Raw genomic sequence first — 24,474 nt, forward strand, 5'->3', positions numbered from 1 at the left:
ACAAGAACTTGTCAATACAATGAAGAGTAGAGAAAGTTGATTGTTGGAAGGGTGAATGGAGCTTGTCGTCCTGTAGATTGTTACATTATTAACGTCCCGTCTTTTTTCCATTCTAATTAATGACGTTTCATCACTCACGGTTGTATTTTTAACCTTATTTTATTTGAAAATCAATTTGGTTCCACACAAAGTTTTTCTTAGTAATTTCATTTTATTGGCACAGTATTTATTCATTAATGCTTTCTTGGCTTAATCTTATAGATTGCATTTTGTTTTTTCCAGATTTTAAAACCTATCTTGATTTAACTACGGAACCTTTCTCCACATACGAGTGAAGGACTTTAGAAACTACTTACTACCAGGCGTAAATGAGGCCATGTCGCATCAGCTGAGGCGTCAGTGGAAATGTGCAGGGGTGAACTTTTCATTCGAAGCTAACCGTATACAGTCTTTCCTTTCTGGTCGAGGCTAAGAGTTTATAGATCGTTCATGGGCGTTAACGCCCGTTTATTCACGAGGAAATATCGCAGACAAATGTTTCCTAGAAACTAATCAACATTGAGAGGGCTAGTGCAGCATGGGATACGAAAGGGAGGATGCAAAAGGGAAATTCATCACTCACCCTCCCCGTAAAGAGAGGCGAAGTCGTGCTTTTGAGATACAGAGTCTAATGGAGTCCATACAAGTTTTATATATTGTCCATAGAGTGTGTCCAGGCTGATATTCGATTCCGTCAGCGATTATTCTTAATGGCAACCCACAAAACCACACCGTTTCTTCTTAAATTAGTTCCTTATCCAGGACATACTCCAAATCGCAAATTTTACCGGGAATGATTGCCCTCCGCCCCCTTTTGGAAACCCTGACGCCACTATTGCATACGTATACGTAATATTTAGAAAATGGATGGACATCGTGGATTACGAGAAATGGAACTGCAGCTCCAACCCTTTATCCATGCAAACTTAAATCTCTTTAACATCGATCGCAAGTTAAATCAGCATTCTGTTATCACTGATAACCACAGTGAACGACCATGGCTGGTTTCAATCAATAAGTCACAACTAATGATTTCAAATTACAATCAAGGATTTCAAATTCGGATCAATTATAACACACGTAGGTTTCCCTAGATCATTTAGATAGCAAACTATAACGTTATTTGAGCATTAGGCGACCAGGTATCTAAACGTCTTTATCTGTGATTGCATTTTGATATTCGTGTAAACATGAATATTAATTAAATATTATTTTATCACGAAATCAACTTACCAGAAATCTTGTAATAATCCTCTTAAAGCTCATAAGAACCGCGGGGTTAATAATCCATAACACAATCTGATATACTAGTATATACCGTTATTCTAGAACACATCTATACACGAGAAGATACAACTACAGAATACTTATACACACGTTAACAGGTCCTCACACTGATCTTCTATGGCTTTCTTGTAATTTACACAAAACAAATTCGTTACTTCTAGCATCCACAATTCTTTTTTTCGTTCATTATTTGAAAGAAAGTGAAGAGAGCTGAATCTGGTTACGGGGTTTACTTGTTGGTTACATGTGTCAAAATAAAAATAGATTCTTAATGTGTTGTTTGGGTTGAATACTGAAACTGGTGTTTATATATTAAATTATACAATCCCATTCTTTTATTCCTCAACACTCCATGTCTAATCGTATTGATCTGCGCTTTGCATAATAAACAAAACAAAATTCACCGTGAGTTATTATGGTACAGCAGCTGTCTCTATACGTATCATATAATATGTTTCTAAAAACTCATTTAAACTTTCATAGAAGTCACTCAGTTTTTGAATAGAATATAAATGAAGTTATTGACGTAATGATATTAAAGTTTACTTTCCTTGATTTATCAGCAATCAGTTAAATTTAAACTTATATACATTGATACACTTGCGTATCTTAAACGTTTTCTTAACTCATAACAGATACGAACTCGGTGTTCAAATCTGAAGAACGTTAAGAGCAAGCAGCTTATCAATGGAAAAACTATCAATTATGTACTTAAATAATAAGCCTACTTAGCACTGGAATTACCGTCTTCCAAACCACCTCATTGAATTAATTACTTGGCATAGATAAAAATAAATCACACTAAATGGTTTCTTTATTTTCTTCAAATAAAAGGTTTGAAATCTCGGATTGGAATAATTTCATTTAGTTAATACGGACTTCTGGAGTCATTGTTTGAAGATCTGATTTTGTTAACTTTTAATTGTTACAACATTAAAGACATTGTTACCACACTTAAGACACAACTTCTTTTCATAGTTACCACTGTAAACAAACAACTTCTTTTAACAGTTGCACACGAAAGACCCAACTTCATTTACAAGTTACCACACTAAAGACACAGTTTCTTATATTAGTAATCAGACTAAGGACACAACTTTTAATAGTTACCACACTAAAGACACAGTTTCTTATATTAGTCCTCAGACTAAGGACACAACTTTTAATAGTTACCATACTAAAGATACAACCTTTTATATTAGTCACCAGACTAAATATACGGCATATTTTACTAGTTACTTCACTAAAGACACAACTTCTCCTATTAGTTACCAGACTAAAGACACAACTTATTTTATTAGCTACCTCACTATAGATGCGACTTCTTTTAATAGTTGTCACACTAAAGTCACAACTTCTTTTGATATTTTGTTTTAATAGTGACCACACTAAAGATACTTCTGTTGATAGTTACCACACTAAAGACACAATTTATTTTAATAGTTACCACACTAAAGACACAGCTTCTTCTATTAGCTACCAGAATAGCGACACAATTTCTATGATTTAAATTTAGGACACGACATATGAAAACAGAACTGTAAACTGAATACAAAATTATGTGTGAAATGAATTTAGTTAACGTCCGTGTTTAAGCAGGTATTCGTAGAACTCAAGTCAAGTGCCGATCGACCCTACTGATTCATATTTTGTTCCAAACATACGCACATAATATCACACCCATTAAAAAGGGTCAGTATACTGTTGTATTAAGATATGGAGCTAAAAGAAGAACTCATACGGCTATCACTTGTATTAATCAACTAGATCTTGTGTTCAGTGTGCAGTATAGTGTTTAATACGTGTAATTACCATTTCTTCTACCAGTATTCGATATAGTATCAAGCCAGCCATTCGTATCTTACAATAATATTGCTTTATCTTTGTGTTTCTCCCCCCCCCCCCATCTCTCTCTCTCTCTTTGGTGGGAAATCCAATCGTATTAAGGATATGAGATTTTGTTACATGGTGGGTATGAAGTGGTTGACTTCAAGGTCGGTAATATCCTTTCAGTTAATACAAGAAGCTTAAATGGAATTTTTATTATTATTTTCTTTTTCTTTTCTATAAGAACACCTTTGTAAGCCAAATTAATGACTCAAGCTGCTACGAGCCGAGTTTTAGTCCCTATACTTTTTAAAGAATCCATGCATTTTTAGTTCAAAATTCAGCAATAACCACCGTTATATCTCATACAAATATAATTAGTTTACCATTTCTACAGTTTCTTTAATTTGTTTCTGGGTTTGTGGCCCCCAGGACCAAGGAGAGGGGGTGGGGCGCATAAACATCTATTTTCTTTTACGTCCTACTCTGGCTATACAGGGAAAAATACACAAAATGCATAGATGTGGGAGGGTGTCCAAAAATATTCTCCCGGCGATTCTGGTGACCACAGGTTTTGACCGTCTCAGAACAGGCTATCCCATCCAGTTCTAGTTACTGTCATTTTATTATTTTTATCTTTTTCAATTATTTCTGCTCTGCTCTCCCCAACCCTTCGTTAGACGCAAAATGAAAGGGTTGAAGTTCAACGTCGTGATAACTTCCGAGGCGGGGGTCTCAAACTTTGTCTTTCTCTGGCGTATAAAAATTTTCTCGATGGCCCTCTTCGTCAAATGCCAGCTGTCGAGGGTTCTGTTACGTTCACATCAACGTGTGCATGGTGGGATCCAGGTTTTTTGGCCTATCAAAACGACCATCCAATATTTTATTTATCACCCCGCAGGTGCTACACCCGACACATGGGGATCTCGAACATTGAATATTCTAGCGGAATATTCAATGCCTTTTCCGACCGAGTAAACCCGGTCCTTAAAAACGATTTTAAGAAAGAATATTTGGAAGATCTTGAGAATATTGGCAGTTCTGAGTAGACCTACTTCGGTATAAAACCCCCAGATCATGTCTTGGCGTGTACATATCTATATCTATTTATATTACAACATATTTTTACCTATAGTCAGGTAGTGTAAATATTATTGTTATTACATCATTAAGTTATTTTTTTCATAAATGTTGTTTTTTACCGTTAAGATGTTGATTGACAGGTATGTTTATTTATTCTATATGTGTCTTATTATTTACAATATACTGCTGTGTTATATAAAATATTATTTACTGATGTGAAGAATATAGACGTGATAGCGCATGAAATGTGCGTACCACTACAGGTCACCACAGCTTTCCTCCATTGACTTTTAATGTTAATTCTCGTCTTTTGACCGGTTCTAATTTTTCCTAAATTTTCGTTGGGTTGAAAGTTTTCTACCACAGACTGGGCAACATCTACCGATGGACATCTTGATATACACAAACTGGAAGTAGCATACTAATAAATACGCAAATATCAATGATCTCTTGACTCTGTTGTCCTTCCGCCTCAAAAGCATGAGATTTCACCAAAACCTGACAGAAAATTAAATTCAAATTACAACAAAGAGTAAATAAAATTTCCTATGGAAAATGGGGAAAGGGACAGAGGGAAATACTATAAATAGAAGGTACTACATTAGGTGACCAAACTGAGGTTATTTAATCGTGGTCTGTTCGAATTTAAACGTATTAATATTCTTAGAAACGATGTATTGTAGTTGAAATAATTATTCCAAAGAGCACATTTTGTATTTCGTTTAATACAAACGGTTGCAACTGTAAAAACTCGTTATCTTTTCTAAATATGTAATCTTGTAAAAAAGATGAGCATGGTGACTCATGAACTGCATCGATGCTTGGGCTGCACCCTTTTTGTCTATCTATATCACTCGAACAATTCTTATTCTGTAAACTTTTTTACACGTAAATATTTGATAACTTGATAGTTTACTCACTTTCTCTGTTATGCAAATAAATTATTTTATAGGAAAAATACCGATTCAATTTCGGATTTTACAGGGATCAAAATTAAGTTTAAAAAGCGTTTCTATGCCCCACAACTACCCTTGTCGATAAGGGCCCGTACACTAGAGGCACGGATTCAGATCGTTTTTCTAACAAACTATTTAAATTTAAAGATAAAAGCCTCTCTATACCCCAAGAGAAGTTCTGGTAGTTTTCAAACCCCAACTCTGGTGTCAACTTCTTTGATTGTCTTTTAATACAGTTGGTGATCAATCTAACAGATGTTTTACTAATACTACACGTGGGCAAAATACAAAATAGAAAACAGATTTTCAATTAAAAATGGCCATAAAATCTTTTTTGCACACAATCCACACGCTGACTTGAATTAAATCACTCTTTTCTGCACTTATAAAAATTGTGCAAAAGCTTGTTAATTCCAAAATCTCAGATCTGATTATTTTAAGCTCCATACACCCTTCCGCGTAATTTCTAATACAATATATCACTGTGGAAATGATAAGGGAGAAATTGATTGAACCCAGTTTGCAGGTTCACATTACATGGAATTATTAAATTTGATTTAATTCTTATTCCAGCAACGAACTTCTCCCTCTGCATGACTGATTACTTTCTTAGATTAATATAGTTTTTGGCCAGTCAGAATTTGAAGTGAAAGGAGAATTCAGTGGAATAAAAATGTTGATATATTTCTTTCGCGGCATCCCAAATCGTAAGACTGGATCACACAGCATCAGTGAGTGTCATTAATCATCATAGAAATAAGCTTGTCAAGAAAGACGACTTATTTTAACAGCAAGTCGTTACGAGACTGGAAGCAACAAATCAACGTCACCATTGTTTGAATTCCAAAGCCGTCTGGATTGTGTACATGTTCAGAAATCAGAAATCATTTCCCCCTTGCTTGTATAAAAGATAAGTGTATTTAGCAAAAACTGAGAACATGAATGAGGCGTTCTACGATATATACTTGAATGAAATGGCACCAAAAAAATAGAATATGATAATGGAATAGAATTTTGAATCTACCACACTTAATTTGTTTTTGCAATGCGATACGGCAAATATTTTTATTGTATTTCCAACTCTCAGGCAAACTTCAGTGACTAATGTTCTTTCTGTCTTATATCACAAGTGATTCTAATACAGATCACAATGTACAGATACTATAACGGGAAACGGCGACTAAAATACCTTTAGTTCTTGCTCTATATCGCCTCATACGATTTGTTTTCCCAGGTTATCAAACAAAGATCGTATGTAATAAAAAGTTCACCATACTTATCTGATAGTTTCTATATTTCATTTTTCCATTGTTGTGAGCCATTTGCCTTGGTGTTTTTATGACACTGGATACCAGTGGAATACAATCAAACGAAATGAAATGACATGGGGTTAACTACTTACCTCTTCTACACCAAACGGACTAGTTAAGACGTGCATACGCCTTATGTGCTATGGTAAAGTTTACCCTCGACAGATGCACTATGTCTTACCCTTATTTCGAATTGAGATTATCAGATCTGTTACGTGCTGTCAATCATATACATGGGATCTGTTTTTCGTTACCAATCCCTCCCTCCTGCAACACCGACAAGAGGAAACACGACTGGAATCTTGGGGAACTTTCTCGTATCGAACCAGAGACCTCAGCGTTGGTGAGTCAGCGCCACATTCACCTAGCCGCCGTGGCTCCATATCGCATACCATTTATACTGTACTTTATTGTAACCATTTTAAGGTCGTAAAATAAAAGTGTGCCAATAATTGTATGGGCTGTTTCGTATAATTGTCTATATTCAATAACACAACCCAGACTATTAATGTTGTTAAATACCTCCATGATACCTGTATTCTGTGGTGGTTCCTGGTAATTGATACCGACCAGCTTCTTCTTGTCAAAAGAGCAGTGTTTAACTAATGGTTAAAGAGTATCGTTTCATCTTAAATCAGCTTCTTAAGAGAAGTAATTTATTTATGATCGGTGATCTACGACTAATTACGGATTGATTACACGATATAAGACATGAGTGTGATAGTTAATAGATCGTGAATGTTGGTGGTGTTGTTTGATGTAGACAAGAATGTAAACAGTAATAATAATGGTTATAAACAAGAACCTTGCCGTAGGCACAAATTGTCGAAATAAAAAGTTAAATAAAACAGATTCGTGATTATGTTTTGGAAACTAGTCGGTGGGGGGAGGGGGTAGGAAACCGTCACAAAAAGAACATATACGAAGATTATAATAAATTGGTACTTGGTATTTTTCGTTTGGTTTCCAAAATTGTAAGGTCTAAAATTCAATGTGCGCCCTCCGGTTTTCTCCCACTGCAAGCGAATTATTGAAATAAATGTAACTATATATTATGCTAGTCCCGAATTGACCTAGCTTGTGTCAGGTGGGTGTTATACTCTCTCTCTCCCTCTCTCTCTCTCTCTCTCTCTCTCTCTCTCTCTCTCTTTGAATTTGCAATAAAGACAGTGTATGTTTTTTGTTATCAAGAACTAGAGTGTTGCATATAGCAATTAGTGAGCCAGACTGTATACAAGTTTTAAGTAGTAAGTTATGTTCCAGAAACATGTTTCCCAAAGCTCTCTTTTATAATACGTTTTCAACCGGAATCAGAAAAAGCAACTCTTTAGAACAACTTATTTCAAAAGAGACCATGACAGGCCACAAGAAGAAAGAAGATTTACTGTTCCGTCTAAATTTGACTACAGGCGGAGTTTACAGTTGAAGGATGCAGTAAATAATGATTACTATATATACACTCTACACAAAACAGAACCGCTGTGTTTTTTTATACATTGGTGTTTATATCCGACATTTTTCTTACTGATCAACGCTAGCTCAGTGAGTAGGGCGTTGGCCCATTAACTAGGATTCGATCCCGGCGTTGACCGAAAAACTTCCTACAGATTTTCCAACCCATTTTCCGTTTGTCGGTGGTACAGGAACGGAATCTTCAAAATGCTCTCCATGGTATACACAAGACGCCAGTTTTTCGTCCCATCCGAATGGTGGGATGCTTTTTTGTCAAAGGATTTGCACGATTGACAAAGGAAAACCAGGATGGAATATTACGAGCAACTTTCTAGACCAACGTCGGAATCGAGTCCGCAACCTTCTGGTTAAGAAACCAGCACCACCGTGGCTCCTGTGTTACTGTTTTAGGGCAAATGGTATAGGCACGATTGGAAAATGCATAAATATACCTACACACAAACGGTAAAAAGTGTTGTGCTATGGGTTATAGTTATGTGATATATGCAGGCGACGATCCCACGGTCGTATGTGACAAGATTTAAGTAAATACAGACAATATCCTCGAAATCAAACTTAACTGTGTTGTATAGCCGTTTATAGTATCATATAGTATTCGTCATACGTTTAGTCATACATCAGGATAGAAAATGTTTTAGGTAATTCAAACGAATATGATTACATTCTTCTTTAAAAGTTTATAAGAACTTTATCGAAGAGCTTAAAATAAATTTCTCCGCAATTAATAAAGCAATTGAATCTGATAAGTCAATTATTCAAACACATTCTTGCTTTCATTTATGGCATTCACCACCTGCGAGAAGCCAACCTTTTGACGCCTTTCAGGTTAAAAAACTAATGATATGTAGTGAAAGATAAGTAATGCGGACAGGTGTAAAATGTTGTAATTATATAACGTGTAATTTACCTTTCATAAACATACACGTCATGTAATATATAGACAAATTAATTCTTTAATAGAAGTAGGTTATTAGTAGGTAGGTGGGTGTCACGTGTTTATGTACTCAAGTGATTCTTGTGGGCTGTGGTTTGAGTATAAAGAAGCAAAAAAAAGTTAAATCAACATGTTAATTTAAATCAACATTGATGTTGTGATCTTACAGGGAAAAGACTGGCTTCTGATATCTAATATTTATGACAAAATAAACATTTTACCATTGATACACGAATCGTGTGCCATAATGCGTTTGTAACAAAGGACTCGGTGAACGAGGCTAGACATATTCCACGAGTCATGTCGAAAGGCGACTTTATATTCTTATCTGGAGAGCAAGCGTAATAAATACCCTCGGTGTAGACTTGAATAACCAGACGCTAGCGATTGCCATTCGATTGGGACTTCTGGCGTATTTCGCCGAACATAACGGATTTGAAATTAGAGTAAAAACGGAAACGATTGAATGTAAATCAGTTTATATACATTCATATTACATTATTATATGCGTTGCGACCCACTTGTGTCAATTTCCAGGCCCCAAATATTAGCGATTTGGTATTTAAAATGTAAATACTTGGGTTGGATAATAAGTAAATTGTGTCCACTCGTTTAAGTAACAAAGCGCCTCCCTCGTAACATGGATTATCTGCCCTTTCCGGATTATTTATACCCGTTCTCGTAATGGCGCTTCACACGGCATAACACCACCGATACTTAAAAAAAAGTAAAAAAAAAAAAAAGTAAAAAAAAGTAAAAAAAAAACCCCAAAGGAAGAGTAGCACCACCTTTCCATATGACCATAAAAGAAATCGAGACCCGACCTAACTATGTATGTTAAATTTGTTAAAGTCTCGATTCGGCATGAATCGTTTGTAAACTACAATATTGTAAAAGGCGAATCTCTATCGGTCAAAAAATGGTTCAATTCTTTTCATTGTTTACAAAGAGTATGTTTACTTGAAATTTCTTCGATCTTTGCTGCTCGCTATGTAATAAGCCTGTCGCCATTTGGTTGTCTGCGAACATTTATTGATGAGCCTTTACATTATCTAGTTTTTTAACTATTATAGTGAGAAATACAAGCTCTTTATTGTAAGAAATTTTAACGAAAAAATGCAAATGACGCATCGTTACTTTAAATCATGTGGGGTACTAATTGTGTGCTAACAATTTGTGCCACTAGATAGCTAACACAATAGCCTTCCATAAATTATGGGATTCAAAGTTCAGAAAACGAGTGACGAAATCCTAAGTGGTGATTATTTTAGCCAAATTGTTTTTCCGGCAGAACTCTGTATTCAGAAGCAGCTAAATATTGTTCCAGAAGAAAGTCCTTACTGCCGTCTTTAGACTATATTTTCAAGAAATATGTATCATAAATTTAATATGCAATCGATGTTTTCATAACATGCATCGTGCTAAACTATTTAAAACATATCATGACTTTAATTAACCTTCTTATTAGAAGTATGACCTATCGATGTCGTTCATCAATGTGTTATACAGGAACCAAAACAGAAACCAATTTAATAACGTAGTTATGTCTGCAATGTATCAAAAGCAAAATGTCGTGGTATCCCAGAAGAGTCGAGCATCAGCAACATAACATCATAGTATCGATAAATTGTCTTAGAAAATTATATCTTTTAATATTGATTAAAGGTCACTTATTTTAAAGGCATGCTCAGCTGTCTGTGGTGAAAAGCGTCCAGCCCCACGAAAATTTGATATACAGTGGAGCTGGGAAAAGAGACCAGAATTTACAGGTGGCCTGCATCCTTATGATCAATCAAAGTTATCTCCCTTAAATGAAACCGCCACAGGCATCAGGTGTGGAATTCGATCTAAATGAAATGACATTGTATGAAGACATTGTATGGTAAAGTTATGTTTGTAGTACGTGTTGTAAGTCAGTTACATCTGTTGTTATAGAAGACAGAAATCCATGTTATAATAATGAGACAGGAAATGTGTTTATAAAGGCAAGCGTATTAATGTTTGTAGAAGTAGTTCCGTCTGTGTATTAATTCTATTATAATAACACTCGTCTCTTTATCACAAGACTACAATAACATGATAACCTATACAAATACTTGATGCTATATAATCGAATGAGTTACAAGAAATCAATTCTATGATAAAGTGGTTACATGTACAAAACAGACTATAGATAACGAATAATAACGTACTTCATTCAATTATCGTGCTTATGTTTATATACATGTAATAACTGTTATACATGCCAGTGCCTCATAGCAAGTTACATTGTGTCAATATAATACTCTACTCAAAGTAAATATTATGATCGGATCAAAATTTGCGCCCATATTGACCGGATTTGAAATCCTCATTCGAATTGAATTGGCGTTAACGGCCTTCTTATCTGAACCAACTGGGATAATGCAGAGGGACAATATGCCATTCTGTGTGCTATGAGGCAAATTATGCCTTGACACTACGTCCTATTGTTATTTCGAATTGCAACTTTTAGCGGATCTTCAACGAACTGACAATGGTAGATGCTTCTCTTTGTCAGGAATTTCGCACAGATTGGTCATTCAACACCAGGGTCAAACTTGGTTAATGTCCGGCACCATACGAGTCACCATGGTCCGAATCGCGTATCGACAGCAAGTATCGAACAACTTTCATACGGAAAAGGTCCGTATAACATTGTGCTACTTTTAGACGCTGAATTGTTGTATCGCAGCGTTTTTATGAACCGATATGTATCCTAGAACACGAAGGTCTATATTTGATTTGATTCAACCATGATAAAGATTAGAATTTAATTATTATTTTTGATGGGTTTTTCTCGGAATTTTTATACTTCTCCTGTCTGCCTGTTTGCATGCTGGTTGATCTACATGCCAAATTTAGGGTGGTGGGACTTTGCGATCTGTAAATGATTTTATTCTATGGAAAAGGGATATAAACTTTCTGAAATGAAACATTAGTGAAACCAAAAATTGCTGTCGAGTTGAAGTCGAAGATGTCGAAGATTTTTTTTTTAATAAGATTCGACATTAAATTTTTCTTAATAGCTTAGCGACTGTCGATCGACTTCACCTCCTCCGGGAAATTGTAGGCTAGGTACTTGACTAGTACTGATGGTGATCTTGGTAGATATCTGCCATCATGCTGTAATAGAACTAAGCTCAGCTCAGCGATGCATACGTGCGCGACGCGAAAATCTGCCAAAACTCTAAAACTAGATTGACGTAACGTATCACGTATACGATACGGATACGTGATACGGATGGGAAAAATTCCGATTGCCAAAAGTATCCAAAGAAATTCAGTGTGCATTCATAAAATAAAGTCAGAGCCTAAACTCAGATAACTGCTTTAGTTTAGGTTGTATATTTGAATAAATAATGAATGGAACTATTTTATAATTATATACCCAATACAATTCATAATACAATGAAATTTATAATTATTACATTTCTGGGCAATTAAAGGGGCGTTATAAAGAGTTGACAGTTCTCGCTATAATAGTTTAAAAATAGATAAGGTAAATAGAATATGCTGAAAATTTGAGCTAAATTGTCCACTATTACGAAACAAAATTTTGAACTATAAAAAGAAAACAAAACAGGATCTGTAGATTGAACCAATACTTGGTCTCGGTACCCACTTACTTCCTTCTAGACAAATATGAAGTAAGCCATCAATTATAACATTAAGCCACATGTCTAACTTACATACATATTAAAACGGTATTAGAATAAGATTAAAACCAACGGTGTAGCCAAGAACGGTAATCAATTCAATTGGACGCTAGGCAGTCCTCGTTTGATTTGCATCATTTTGTCTCAGTTGGACCCAATGATGGATAGGTCAGAGACTTATTACCATATAATTCACTAATAGAATACACCAGACCGTACCAAAATATACCAATTACCATTTTATAACAAAAACACTCGCGATGGCTGGCACGTTTGACTACAAACATATTTAAGATCTCCGATCAATGGTATATAAAGTAAAGTTTTGGATCAGTAGAAGTTTTGGTAAATTCACAAACAATATTTATATACAATTGAATATATTGGTATGTAAATTACATTTTTGGATCAGTAGACACTTCGGTCAATCCACAACTAATATTTACACACAACTGAATATATTATTATAACACACCATGTTCATCTGTAATTATTCTTGCCTGTGTTTGTGCTCATAAATATTGGCCTAATTACAGTGTAATGAAATAGTAATTTAGATTAGTAAGCCACTAACAGTGCATCTCATTAAATAGTTTTTTGCCAAGCCTTAAAGCCACTAGTCGTCATTTGAGGCATTTTGAGATAGAGGTGGGGGGGGGGGATACAGAGAACGGGGGGGGGGGGGGGGTAACGTCCACTCGACACAAACTAGGTAATTTCGGGACAAACATAATATTATGGTTCAATTTTATTTCAGCGCCTAGAGTTGGACAGGCGACCCGACTCCTTGTCACGTACAAGCCGGGAATCGAAACCACTCAATGACAGACCTTGTGATCAAACGCGCACGCGTTAACCCATCGGCCCCTCCCCCACCGAGGCAATTTGAATGCAATGAAATCAAATAAGGTTTAACGTTCGATTTTCTGCACAAAGCTGGCTAATTAAGAAGAAAATTGTTGAATTCCTTACAAACTACAATATTGTGAAAGAAAGGGGTGTCTCGCCAAAACAATACGTCGGTAATTTTGGGACTGAAATGTGGCTATTTTTATTATATTGGTACGTGTTCAATCCTTCCTCTTGTTACGCAATTTCAAGGTTTGTTTTAGTACCTCGATTTTGCCTAAGGAACGAAACACCATTCATGACTTTACTTGTCAAACTCCCAGTCCCAGGTTACATTCTAGTCCAAGGCTCGACTAAAACATTGAAACCACGCCATCGGCTGTGATCCGAATACACCAACAATATATTTTAACACACAAAGGCAGTAAAATTACATCACTGAGTCTGAGACTGGTTTCATACACTTGGTATTCTTCTTCTTCGTCTTGGGGAAAATGCTCTTCAAAAATGCCCAAAGTTTCCGTCAATTAGAGTACTTTATACACGAGACTTGACTTGAGTTTTGGCCAATGGCGCCTCTGTTGGCGACGATGACGTCATGGCTAGTTCTTGGTTCATAAAGTACGCTCGTACTTGTTTAACTTAAAAAGATAATGTGTTTGGAGACATGTTATCTTTACAGTACTTATCCTTCTGATGTCTTTAAAAATAACTCTAGTATTTCAGAACTCGATCTGACATTTACATGTGTGGCCGGAAATGCTAATTTATTTTATCAGTGGATATTTTTAAAATACCGAATAAAAGTTTACTACGGGCAGAACAAGGAATAAATTATACATGTATTTTATAAGTAAACGCTTGCATTTTACTGGTTGTTTGAAAAGCAATTCACACAAAACGGTTTACATTTAATAAGACAAAATGTGCGCATGTGCATAATTGTTCCATGTGTTCAATGTTCTTAATAGTTCCTTATTATGTTCTGATTTTTCTCATGTTCCACTACGTGTTTTTTGTTTATATTAAAGGTTTTAAAATCCGACCTCAGGTTACATTGTATATATACCTTTAATTGTAATTTTAATTATTACTGGCTGCTTTAAGCCATTCCATTTCATTACTGTATGTATACTATTGTATAGATATATATTATATTGAAGAACCTTATATTAATTAGGTGTAGCCCAGCAGCCACTGCTCAATAAACCGTCGACCATTTCATTACTGTATGTTATGGGTATCTATACTACTACTTGTGACTCGTCTGTCTTGTTGGCAGCTACACTAGGGCTGCCCCGTGGCTGAAATTTGGTGTATGGTGGGTCAGATCTAAAAAGGGTTAGGGCATGTGATTGTTGTCGAGGATTGTGCGTTAGGGTTAGGGCTCGGTCTTGGGTTATAGGTATAAGAATTGGTGTGGGGGGGGGGGAGAAGAGGTTAAGTCTCCACATAAGTACTGACCAAGGATGATGAAAATATAGTTCGTGATATTTCCTAGTTTTATAAAATTACATACAATACTTTAAATTTTTACACAAAGTTGGTTTCGCTGGTGTGTTTTTTGGGTTTTTTTTTGCTGTTGGTGGCGATCTCCCCTCATCAGGAATTTAGGACGGGGGGAGGCATGACCAGTACATATTGGGGCGCACGTAAAATAACCCTTGCCAGTTGGAATTTGGAAACGCCTTTGTCCGATGAGTAAAAGTTCCCCGCATAGTACACTGCCTGTCTTCTTTAACCCCGTTGGTGCCGAAAAGTAAGACGTTAAACACCATTTCATTTCATTACAATAACCGTCTCAAGTATGTGTACACACAGTCGATAAAGCCATCTCTACTGTGATGACATGATGTATTAGATGTATCCATACAATAAAATGTTGACCAACTCCACAAGTAATATTGTAACATGTACAGCCCGCTAGTCAATCAGCCACCGACAGATAGTGATACGGGTTTCAATGGAAGGTATTGTTGACTGATACAGTCACTTTGCAATCTCAGAAAATCTATTAATCTTCTTTCTTCAATGATCTTCCTGAGTTTAAACACTTGAAACTCCATATCAGCTCCAAATCAAACCCTTGACATATTCCCGACCCGCTTTCATATCCTGTTCGTGTTTTGATCTAAATCGAATTCTAAGAGATTGTCCCTGTCCTCCCGTACACGCTCCATGCTCATTTGATCTCGCTTAGGATGCCATCACCGTCTCACACAACCACTGTGTTATAATCCCCCCTAAGGAAAACTTTAAAGAATGCAGAAGCTTATAGCTTTTTGAAGCTTGACATCGCTTTGAGGTCTTCCTGTATTGGTTCTCAATCACTTCTTTTATTCATTACGGAAATACAATGTGAAGACCACTCGCGGGAATCTTCTTGTTTAAGATTTTTCATCACCATGTTTTTAAATGGAAACTGCGGATACTTGTAGATAGGTTGCTGCTCAGATTTTTGTTTCATCCCAGTGAATAAAGGATATCAAACGATTATAATGAGTATAAAGGCTATATGTATGCTTTTTGAAAGTTGAAATGAAATGATATAAAGCAATATCGTAATAAAGAGTTACCGAAATGAAATGGGGTTTAACGTCCTACTTGTATCACCGACCGGGCTATTGAAGATAGACATACCACATGCAGTGGAAAATATTGCCGTATAGGCGATACGGTCTATTCTTATTAAGATCGGCAACTGCAGGGGGGGGGGTCTTTAACGTGCTATCAATTTTATATCGGGGGGGGGGGGTGCCCATCTGAAGACCCAACACCTTTCCTTGTCGCCCCCCCCCCCCTACAGGACCAGTAACATATATATAGTGTTTATATGTGGGTATAGTGTTAATTAGTCACCAGTAATAACATGAGGAGTGAAATGAAATGGTGCTTACCGTACTACTTTCATGCACCGACCAGACTATTGAAGACGGGCGTACGCCATGCAATGAGGGAAATGTTGACCTGATAACGGCGATACGGCCTATTTCTTTTTCCATTTCCAACATAAGACGGGTATTTAGAGTGCTGTGAATATTATACACGTCATTCACGTTTTTTCCCGTCCGAATAAATGCCAGGTCCCCCGCTCTGCACTACTGACAAGAGGACCTTCAATGAAACGTTTGCGTCTATAAATAATTCAAACGATCATGGCGAGAATCTATATAAATCTGAACTCTATCCCATCGGTTTCTTGTACTTTAATAGGGTCAATATTTCAATTTTTGTTATCAATGTTTGTTACAAAACTTCTAGTCTCTTTCTCCTTTACTGAGCTAAAAGAAACAAGAGTGGGGTTAATAGAGGTCACCGTCTAAAATATTCCTTCCATCAATCAGGCTTTAGAGATCTAACTGTGTGGTATTACGCGAATAGAATTGGAGATATTTGCATGATTACATGGCAAAGTTACATAACTGGAGAGCTCGTTGCCTGTCAGATACTAACAGGCATCAAACACACAGAACATCTCTTTTCTTTAAAACTTTAAACCCAGGGTTCACCACACCGCATAACACCACCATCATTAATTCGCTTGTTGGTTGTTTTTTGTTCTGCCATTAATTTCTATTTTTGTAGTTGCTCCTACATGACGATTAAATGGCCATTTAGCGATTGTATAAAAAGAACCGAAGGCTCATTTCAGTAATAGATGACATTAATTCAATATGGCTTTCTTGATTCAGTATTAATTATTGAGTAAAACGACCTTTCCTGATTGTTTTGTTGAACAATCTAGTTGGGGTTAAGTGATAAGGTAAACTAATTTCTCTAGAAATGCCACGTATAAGCAGCCTTATCCGTTTACGTCTGGTACAATCTTGAATTACAAGCTAGTCATGATCTAAATACCCTCTGAATCAATTCTTGTAATATTTATACCGCGATACCTTTTCCATGATGAATTCCTTTAAGTGGTACTCACAGAAACCTCTGACCTATTGATATTGTCTCAGTTTTTGCTTTTCCGAGGGAGATTTGCTGAAACAGTAGACCGTAGCGCCGCTGTTCGGGCACTAATTTTGTTGGCTGCACTTTTGTAGTACAAACCTGCTGGATTGATTGCGAACCACGGAGGCTTAGTGAGTATGGCACTGGCCCACTAACCAGGGCGTACCGTGTAAGTTTCTCCCGATTTCCCTGTTCCATTTCACCATGTGAGTATTTTACATCAGCGGTTTGTCAGTCGTTTATGATGGTGGAGGACCTGGCAAGAAAACGTGCTTGTCATTCACATATAACAAAAACACGAGGTCCCTTAACAATTGGGAATGTAAATAAGAGTAAGCTGTCAGAGCAAACGGTCTCTCAGAGTACAATGCAGGCAAGTGAAAAGCAGTCGGGACTCGAAGTGGTGGAGAGTCCAATGTTTTAACCACTCGACCTTGGCACCCTCCTCTGTCAATCAAGATGTGTAAATGGTATCTACAACATCCAATTCTACTCCATCATTTATTATTAATTTGTACAATTTGTAAATTGAATCTTGATCCGTGCCATGTACTTCGTTTTCTTTAGGGACAAATATCCGAACAACAGATTGAAGTAATTACTGAAAACCCCGATGACATGATGATGAAGATTACAATTACATGAGATGAATTAATTTTTGAAATTGGTCTGAAAGCGGGGAACATGCTCTTAATTAAATAAAGGAGATAGCCAAATCTCTTAACAGTGCAAACTTAAGGCAACAATATCCGTTAATTATTTATAGCATTTGCAGATTAGTCACTAGCAGCTACGTCTCTGTGTCAATATATGAATAAAAGCAAAATATTTCTAACTGTAGTTTTCGTTCAAAACCATTAGTGAGGCGCCATAACTCAATGTGTAAGACAGTATATCTGGAGTTCGATCCCGGTGTTGGCTGAAAACGTGTCGCGGAATTGTGCAGTTTTGTTTCCCCTTGTCAATGATGCAGGAGGGGTAGCCTGGCAGGGAACAGTGTCTAGTCGTTCGTCAGGTGTGAAAACCCGATTTCCCATGTACACGTTGACAGTTGACAGTTGGGGCAGCTGTCCGGGTAAAATCTCCTTCTACCCCCATTTCATTTTCAGTTTACTTCAAACGAAGTCAATTTTAGAAACCTATCACATATTTAGGCAGAGATTGTCATTTTCTATAATTATCTAAAATTCTCATTATATTATCTTATGAGCAATGAAGAAATGTTTTTAAATTAAGTAACTTGAAACCATTGAGTTGATGTAGTGACAAAATCGTCTCTGTTATAAATCATCGCTTCTTCGGAATTCATTAAAAATCAACAGGATTTAGTAGCAGGCAAGCTTGGTATATGGTAGCTTCGGGTATAGTTTTAATTAAAAACCAGTATTAATATAGCCATTGGTATGGTCAAATCTCTCATTAAACCATCCTTACATTATGAGATAACGTCTAGCAATAAGAAATAATGAAATGTTGTTAAACGTTCTACTTTTTTCCACCAATCGGACTTCATGAAGACGAATATGCAGCGTGCTATGAGGGAGCTTGACTGGATACAGGAGCTAAAGCGTAATATTTCTTCAATTTCCATTAACGTGTTGCTAATGGTGGTTTTTAGTCCCGCCCGAACGACAAAACCTTTTCCTTGTCCTGTCTTCTGTCATGTCCTGCAGACCTGCACCATTGACATTGGGAAACCAGGCTGAAAAATCTCGAGGAAATTCTTGGGTGGATCCCTGGACCTGGTAAGTGGGCCAGCGCCATACCCACGCCGAACCACTGTACACTGTAAAAAAATTCCATTTTTTATGTGGCCGAATTCTGTAGTTTAAAACTTTTTTTCCGTAAATCGATGACTTTTTTTGGAGAAATTGTGTTAAAAGTGTGAATTATTTCTTCAAATTACGTGTTTTATGTTTTTACTATGGAAAATTCAGCATTAAACAGGAAAATTCCAGGAAATTTCCATGAAATTTAGGGATAAAATATTTTATTCCCATGAAATTTAGGGATAAAATGTATAATCATTGCTAATAATTATCATGTTATAGTATTCATTTCAATTTATTAACCATAATATGAAGAATCATATTTTGTAAATTTTGGTATATTACATGTCATGTATATTTAATTTCCATTATTTATAAGATCTATAAAGTGTATTGTTATTCATCATACGTTTATCAGATGGTAAGTATTTTCATAAATGTATAAAGATATGTTTTAACGCTTAAATTCGGATAATATATAGTGTAAGCCGGTTTGTCTCTGTGGCAGAGTTTATATTCCTGCAAGTTGATAATACCGCAAGCTTACATCTGAACGGTCCAATCACTGACAAATATCGGTTAGTGATACCTTGCGCTCGTCTCTCGATTGGGATATTCCGTATTCTTATATTAGCGGAAAGAGGTTGCGTATAAAGATTGTCTGCGATATCACTTCGGTGGAAGTGGACGTTAAATAAATCTATTTCACACACGCGTATAAAGTCAATGGTTAATTCAATGAAATTTTGATCACTTTCATGCTCAGGAAACAAAATTTACCAGGATTTTTTTTTCTGTATTTGAAAATGGAATTTATGTTAATTGAAAAAATTTCTGTACATTACAGGAAAAACAAATACGATAATTTTCCTGGTAATTTTTGTTTCCGGAGATTTTTTTACGTTTTTTCACCGATTTTTTTTTGTTACAGTGTAGCTCCCTCTGGCAATAGGTAGACGACATGTAATAAACAAATCCTGTCTGCGGTAACAGAATAATACCTAGGGGATTCCCTCTCTCAGTAGGTTATAACGATACTACATATGGTATTAAAATATAAAGTGTTTGTAACGAGTGAAGATGTCTACGGGGCTACAACAGTACGTGTGAAATATAATCTTGTCTGCGGGGATTCCCCTTTTAGCAAAACACAGTGAAATATAATCGTTATTTAACATATTACACTAATGCGTCTTTTATATCCACGTCTACGATGATCGATACGATGGTCACAACTTCATTAAGAAACCAAACAGTTTTAAAAACCAAAAAACTTGAACCCGGCGGCAATTTCTTGAACTCTTTTCATTTCTTTCTATTCATAGAAAACAGAATTTGCTTGCTGTAGAATAAAGAGGGAGAATTCCAGCAGGCTCACCATTGTGTTATTCCATTAAACGATGTTTATTTAGAAGTTTACTCCTAGTAATAAATCTTTCTTGGGAACAGAATTTGCTTGTTGTAGAATTATAGCGAAATAATTACATTGTGTATTAGATTAAACAGTGTTTATTTAGATGTTTACTCTTATAATATTAATAAATCTCATTTAAGAATCTGGGGGATTGGTGGCTGAATGGTTATGATCTAACGCGTACGCTTTAGATCATAATGTCGGTCATTGAGACAAATGGTGTGTCCTCGAGTCCACACTTGTACGAGACAAGCAGTAGGGTCGCCTCCCACAGCTAAAGATCCCTACGCGCATGCGAATTATTGAAATGAAATTGAACCTATGTTAGTCCTGAAATGACCTAGTTTGTGTCGAGTGGACCTTTCTCTCTCTCTCTCTCTCTCTCTCTCTCTCTCTCTGTTAATATCCAGATGTTGTCTATCTGCATTCTTAAGCACTGACTGATATACTAGTTGATGTATGTTTTTCACAAAGATAAAAGAATAACTGTCGATAATAAAGAAGACCGCCGTGTTATTACAATACCGCGGCCACCATGGCTCAGTAAGTATGTTGCTGGATCACTAAACAGGAGGTCCCCGGTGTTGATTCTTTGGGATTTTCAAGATTGGTTCCCCTTGTCAGTGGTGGCTGATTAGGAAAAAGTGTTTAGTCGTTTATATGGAATGAATATCTAAGTCTGCCTATGTACTCATTGGCGAGTACGTAAAAGAATCCTTGACAGTTGAGATTTGATGAATAGGTCAAAACGCCACTGGACGGACCAAATTTCCGTCTAGCACGTCGTATTCACGTCTGCATTAGCCCGGTCGGTGCCGACGTATAGGACTCTATTTCAATTTGTTATATTTTGTCATCTTCAGATAAAAAATCTTGTTAACTCTAATACATTTTATCATAGAAAGTTCAAAACTTTATGTTGATAATAATGGCCGTTACAAGATGGCGTCGTCTGACTTTCTCACCTCTGCCCAATAAACACTACAAAAATGTTTTAAATGACCAGAGACCGATCAGTGTCATTTCTCTCATCTAACAGTTACAACACACATTAATAGCGTCCATCTCTTTGTCTAAAGGTCTGATAAATTACTTTTAATATATCTAACTTTTTATATGTAGGCTAATAGTAGTGAACTCAGACGAAATAAAATGAGGTTAGAGTTTTACTTTTCTGCACCAAGCGGGATAATGAAGACGGGTATACGCCATGCAGTGTACATAGGGACTAGGTTAGACGCATTTCCTTGCAAGACCTCCCGTCCTACTTCGCTGAAACTAAGCTGGAAAATGCTCAGGAACTTTCCTGAGAAGCTGTTCTAAAAGTCTAATAAATATATGTAGAAGTTAATTCAGACGGACCATGTCACTCGCTGATTACAAGGTTGTTGATTGTAATTAAAATGGACAATCAGTCACGGGATTAAAAAATAAAAAAAATGCAAGATGGGTAAAATTGAAGAGAAACCAGTCGTATCATAAATCGATGCACAGTTGCCTAAGGAACAAGCCTGACAAGTTTCATATCAATCGTATATGAATTGGCAGTACTTTAGTTGATTCCTGGTCCAAAAATTCCAACTCGGAGAAAGATGCATGGAAAACAAGATGGCTGTTTGTCTAATCTTATCTTTTTGTGAAACAATATAGAGTCATTGGTATTCTAATAACCACTGAAAGCCTTAAAGACTGTAAAATTATCTTTATTAAATTGTTAATATATAAAAGTAATTTTAAAAATCATTTTGATGGTATAAGCTTAAAGTCCCAATTACTCTAATTTTGATTGACAACAAACGGATCCTTGGCATTATTTAACTATGACCGAACATTCCACAGTACCTTGTATTGCTTTAAATATGGTCTAAAAATCCACAGCACTTCGTATCATTTTAACTATGTTCGAATTAGTACCAAGCTCTGTACACCACTTTGGTCATTTTACCTAATAACGAGCTCTCCACATCAATTTGATCATTTTACCCAATACCTAGCTCTTCACATCAATTTGATCAATTACCTAATACCTAGCTCATCATTCTGATAATTAAACCTAGAACCTAGCTCTTCACAGCAATTTGATCATTGTATCTAATACCTATAGCACTTTATATCAATTTGACCATTTTACCTGGTAATATAAATAGTTCTTCACATCAAATTGATCAATTATCTAATGCCTAAAGCTTATCAAAATTAAACCTAGAACCTAGCTCTTCACATCAATTTGATCATATTTACCTAATACCTATATCTTCACATCAATTTGATCATATTTACCTAATACCTATATCTTCACACCAATTTAATCACTTTACCTGGCAAATAGTTAATACAATTAATTTGATCATTTTACCTAATACCTATATTCACATCAATTTGTTCATTTTTACCTTATAACACCTATATCTTCACACCAATTTAATCACTTTACCTGGCAAATAGTTAATACAATTAATTTGATCAATAAGACGTTAAACCTTATTTCATTTCATCTCAACTTGGTCTTCATATCTATTTGATTACAAAATGGCGACCCTCTGCCCCCTGTGTATAATTATCAATCGGTAAAAGTAGAAGTAAAAGGGAGAATAAAGTAAGAATTAATAACATGTTTAACAGACATGTCAGCCATCCTGTTTCTACTCAATGATCACTTAGCGAATAATGCTGATGTTATTTCACTGTGTTAGAATTATTTAGAAGACTGGTACAGGTACTGGAGAGATTGTTGGATGGTTAATGTGGGTGGTTTATGACACGATAACTAGCAACGATTAATGAGCCGTTTACTTAACGGATGCCAACAATATGGCGATACAATTTGTCGGAGGTAAAACCTTCCAGAACGCAGAATCATTAAATAAATGGGATGTTTTTGGCATAATCTTCCGCGGAAACGGAATGCACACGAACTCGATTCACAGAAAGATAAGTTTTAGTGATGACAAACTTAAAACAATATTATCACAAAACTGGGGTAAACTTTCCAGAAACACTTGTTTGTAAGTAAAAACCACAACCACACACATTTGATCATAGCAAGAACAAAAAAAGACACACACGCACGAAAAACCAAAAGCAATTTTGTAAAAGAATTTAAAAAAAACCCCAAAAAACCCCATAACCTCACATGTTTGAACATCGCAGAAACAAAACCAGGACGAAAAAATATGTCAGAAACATAATCGGCGAGTCATCTGTAACATCGGGTTAAAATAGTTTAAAATTCATTTTTATCTTGACATTTAACACAGAAATAAAGAGCAGGTAAGTGCAAGAAAACCACAGTGGACGATCTGGTCCCCCCCCCCCCAGAGACGACTACAACAACTATCTCTTCTTGTTAATTGTTTCTTTTAACATTTTGTTGCTCTGCCTGATTTTTTTTTCAGGTCCAGTAATTCAGTGAGTAATCAGGAGATCCCTAGGGATTTTCCAGCCTCCCTTGAAATTGTCAGTGGTGCAAGGTGAGGGACCTTGCAAAGGGTCTAGTCGTTCGGATGGGACGATCAACGGGGGTCCTGTGTATACCTATGTTGAGGATCCCTTGACAGTTGGAAATCGAAATTAGGGTTTGGCGTAGCGACACTGTGTTCACTATAGCACACTACATGACGTATTTTCCCGCCTGGTGCAGAAAAGCAAGTAGTTAAACTCGTTCCATTTCCTTAAGCAATGCAAACGAACAGCTGAGTGACAATGAAATGATTCAGACAGCTACCAATATGAATTGATCGTCCTTTGGGTTTATTTCCATTTTTTCACCTATATTAAAATATGTCTGACAAAGAAAATCAATGGTGTGGTCCTCATCTAGTGAAACAATTTTATAATTAAATGTTCTAATAACCTTCTGCTAGTAGTCGATGCCGTTTCCTGACTGCTCTCTCTAGTTT

The 24,474-nt window shown here is 36.1% G+C and overlaps 1 protein-coding gene across 3 annotated transcripts in view; it reads right to left on the reverse strand.

The window, feature by feature from the left end:
• The window catches only part of LOC126814316 (endothelin-converting enzyme homolog), a 159,290-nt gene that overhangs the window by 115,166 nt on the left and 19,650 nt on the right, over positions 1-24,474 (reverse strand). The window contains exon 1 of one of the 3 annotated variants that reach the window (XM_050539400.2): positions 1,273-1,556. The exons of 1 other annotated variant lie outside the window; for it this stretch is intronic. In XM_050539400.2, the coding sequence (XP_050395357.1) occupies positions 1,273-1,305 (33 nt within the window). In that variant the 5' untranslated portion in view covers positions 1,306-1,556. Of the gene's footprint in view, positions 1-1,272; positions 1,557-24,474 lie in introns of those variants that run through there. One more of the 3 variants, XM_056099544.1, reaches the window with a different exon arrangement.

The sequence above is a fragment of the Patella vulgata genome, chromosome 3 (genome assembly GCF_932274485.2).
Source record: "Patella vulgata chromosome 3, xgPatVulg1.2, whole genome shotgun sequence".
Classification (NCBI taxonomy): domain Eukaryota; kingdom Metazoa; phylum Mollusca; class Gastropoda; family Patellidae; genus Patella; species Patella vulgata.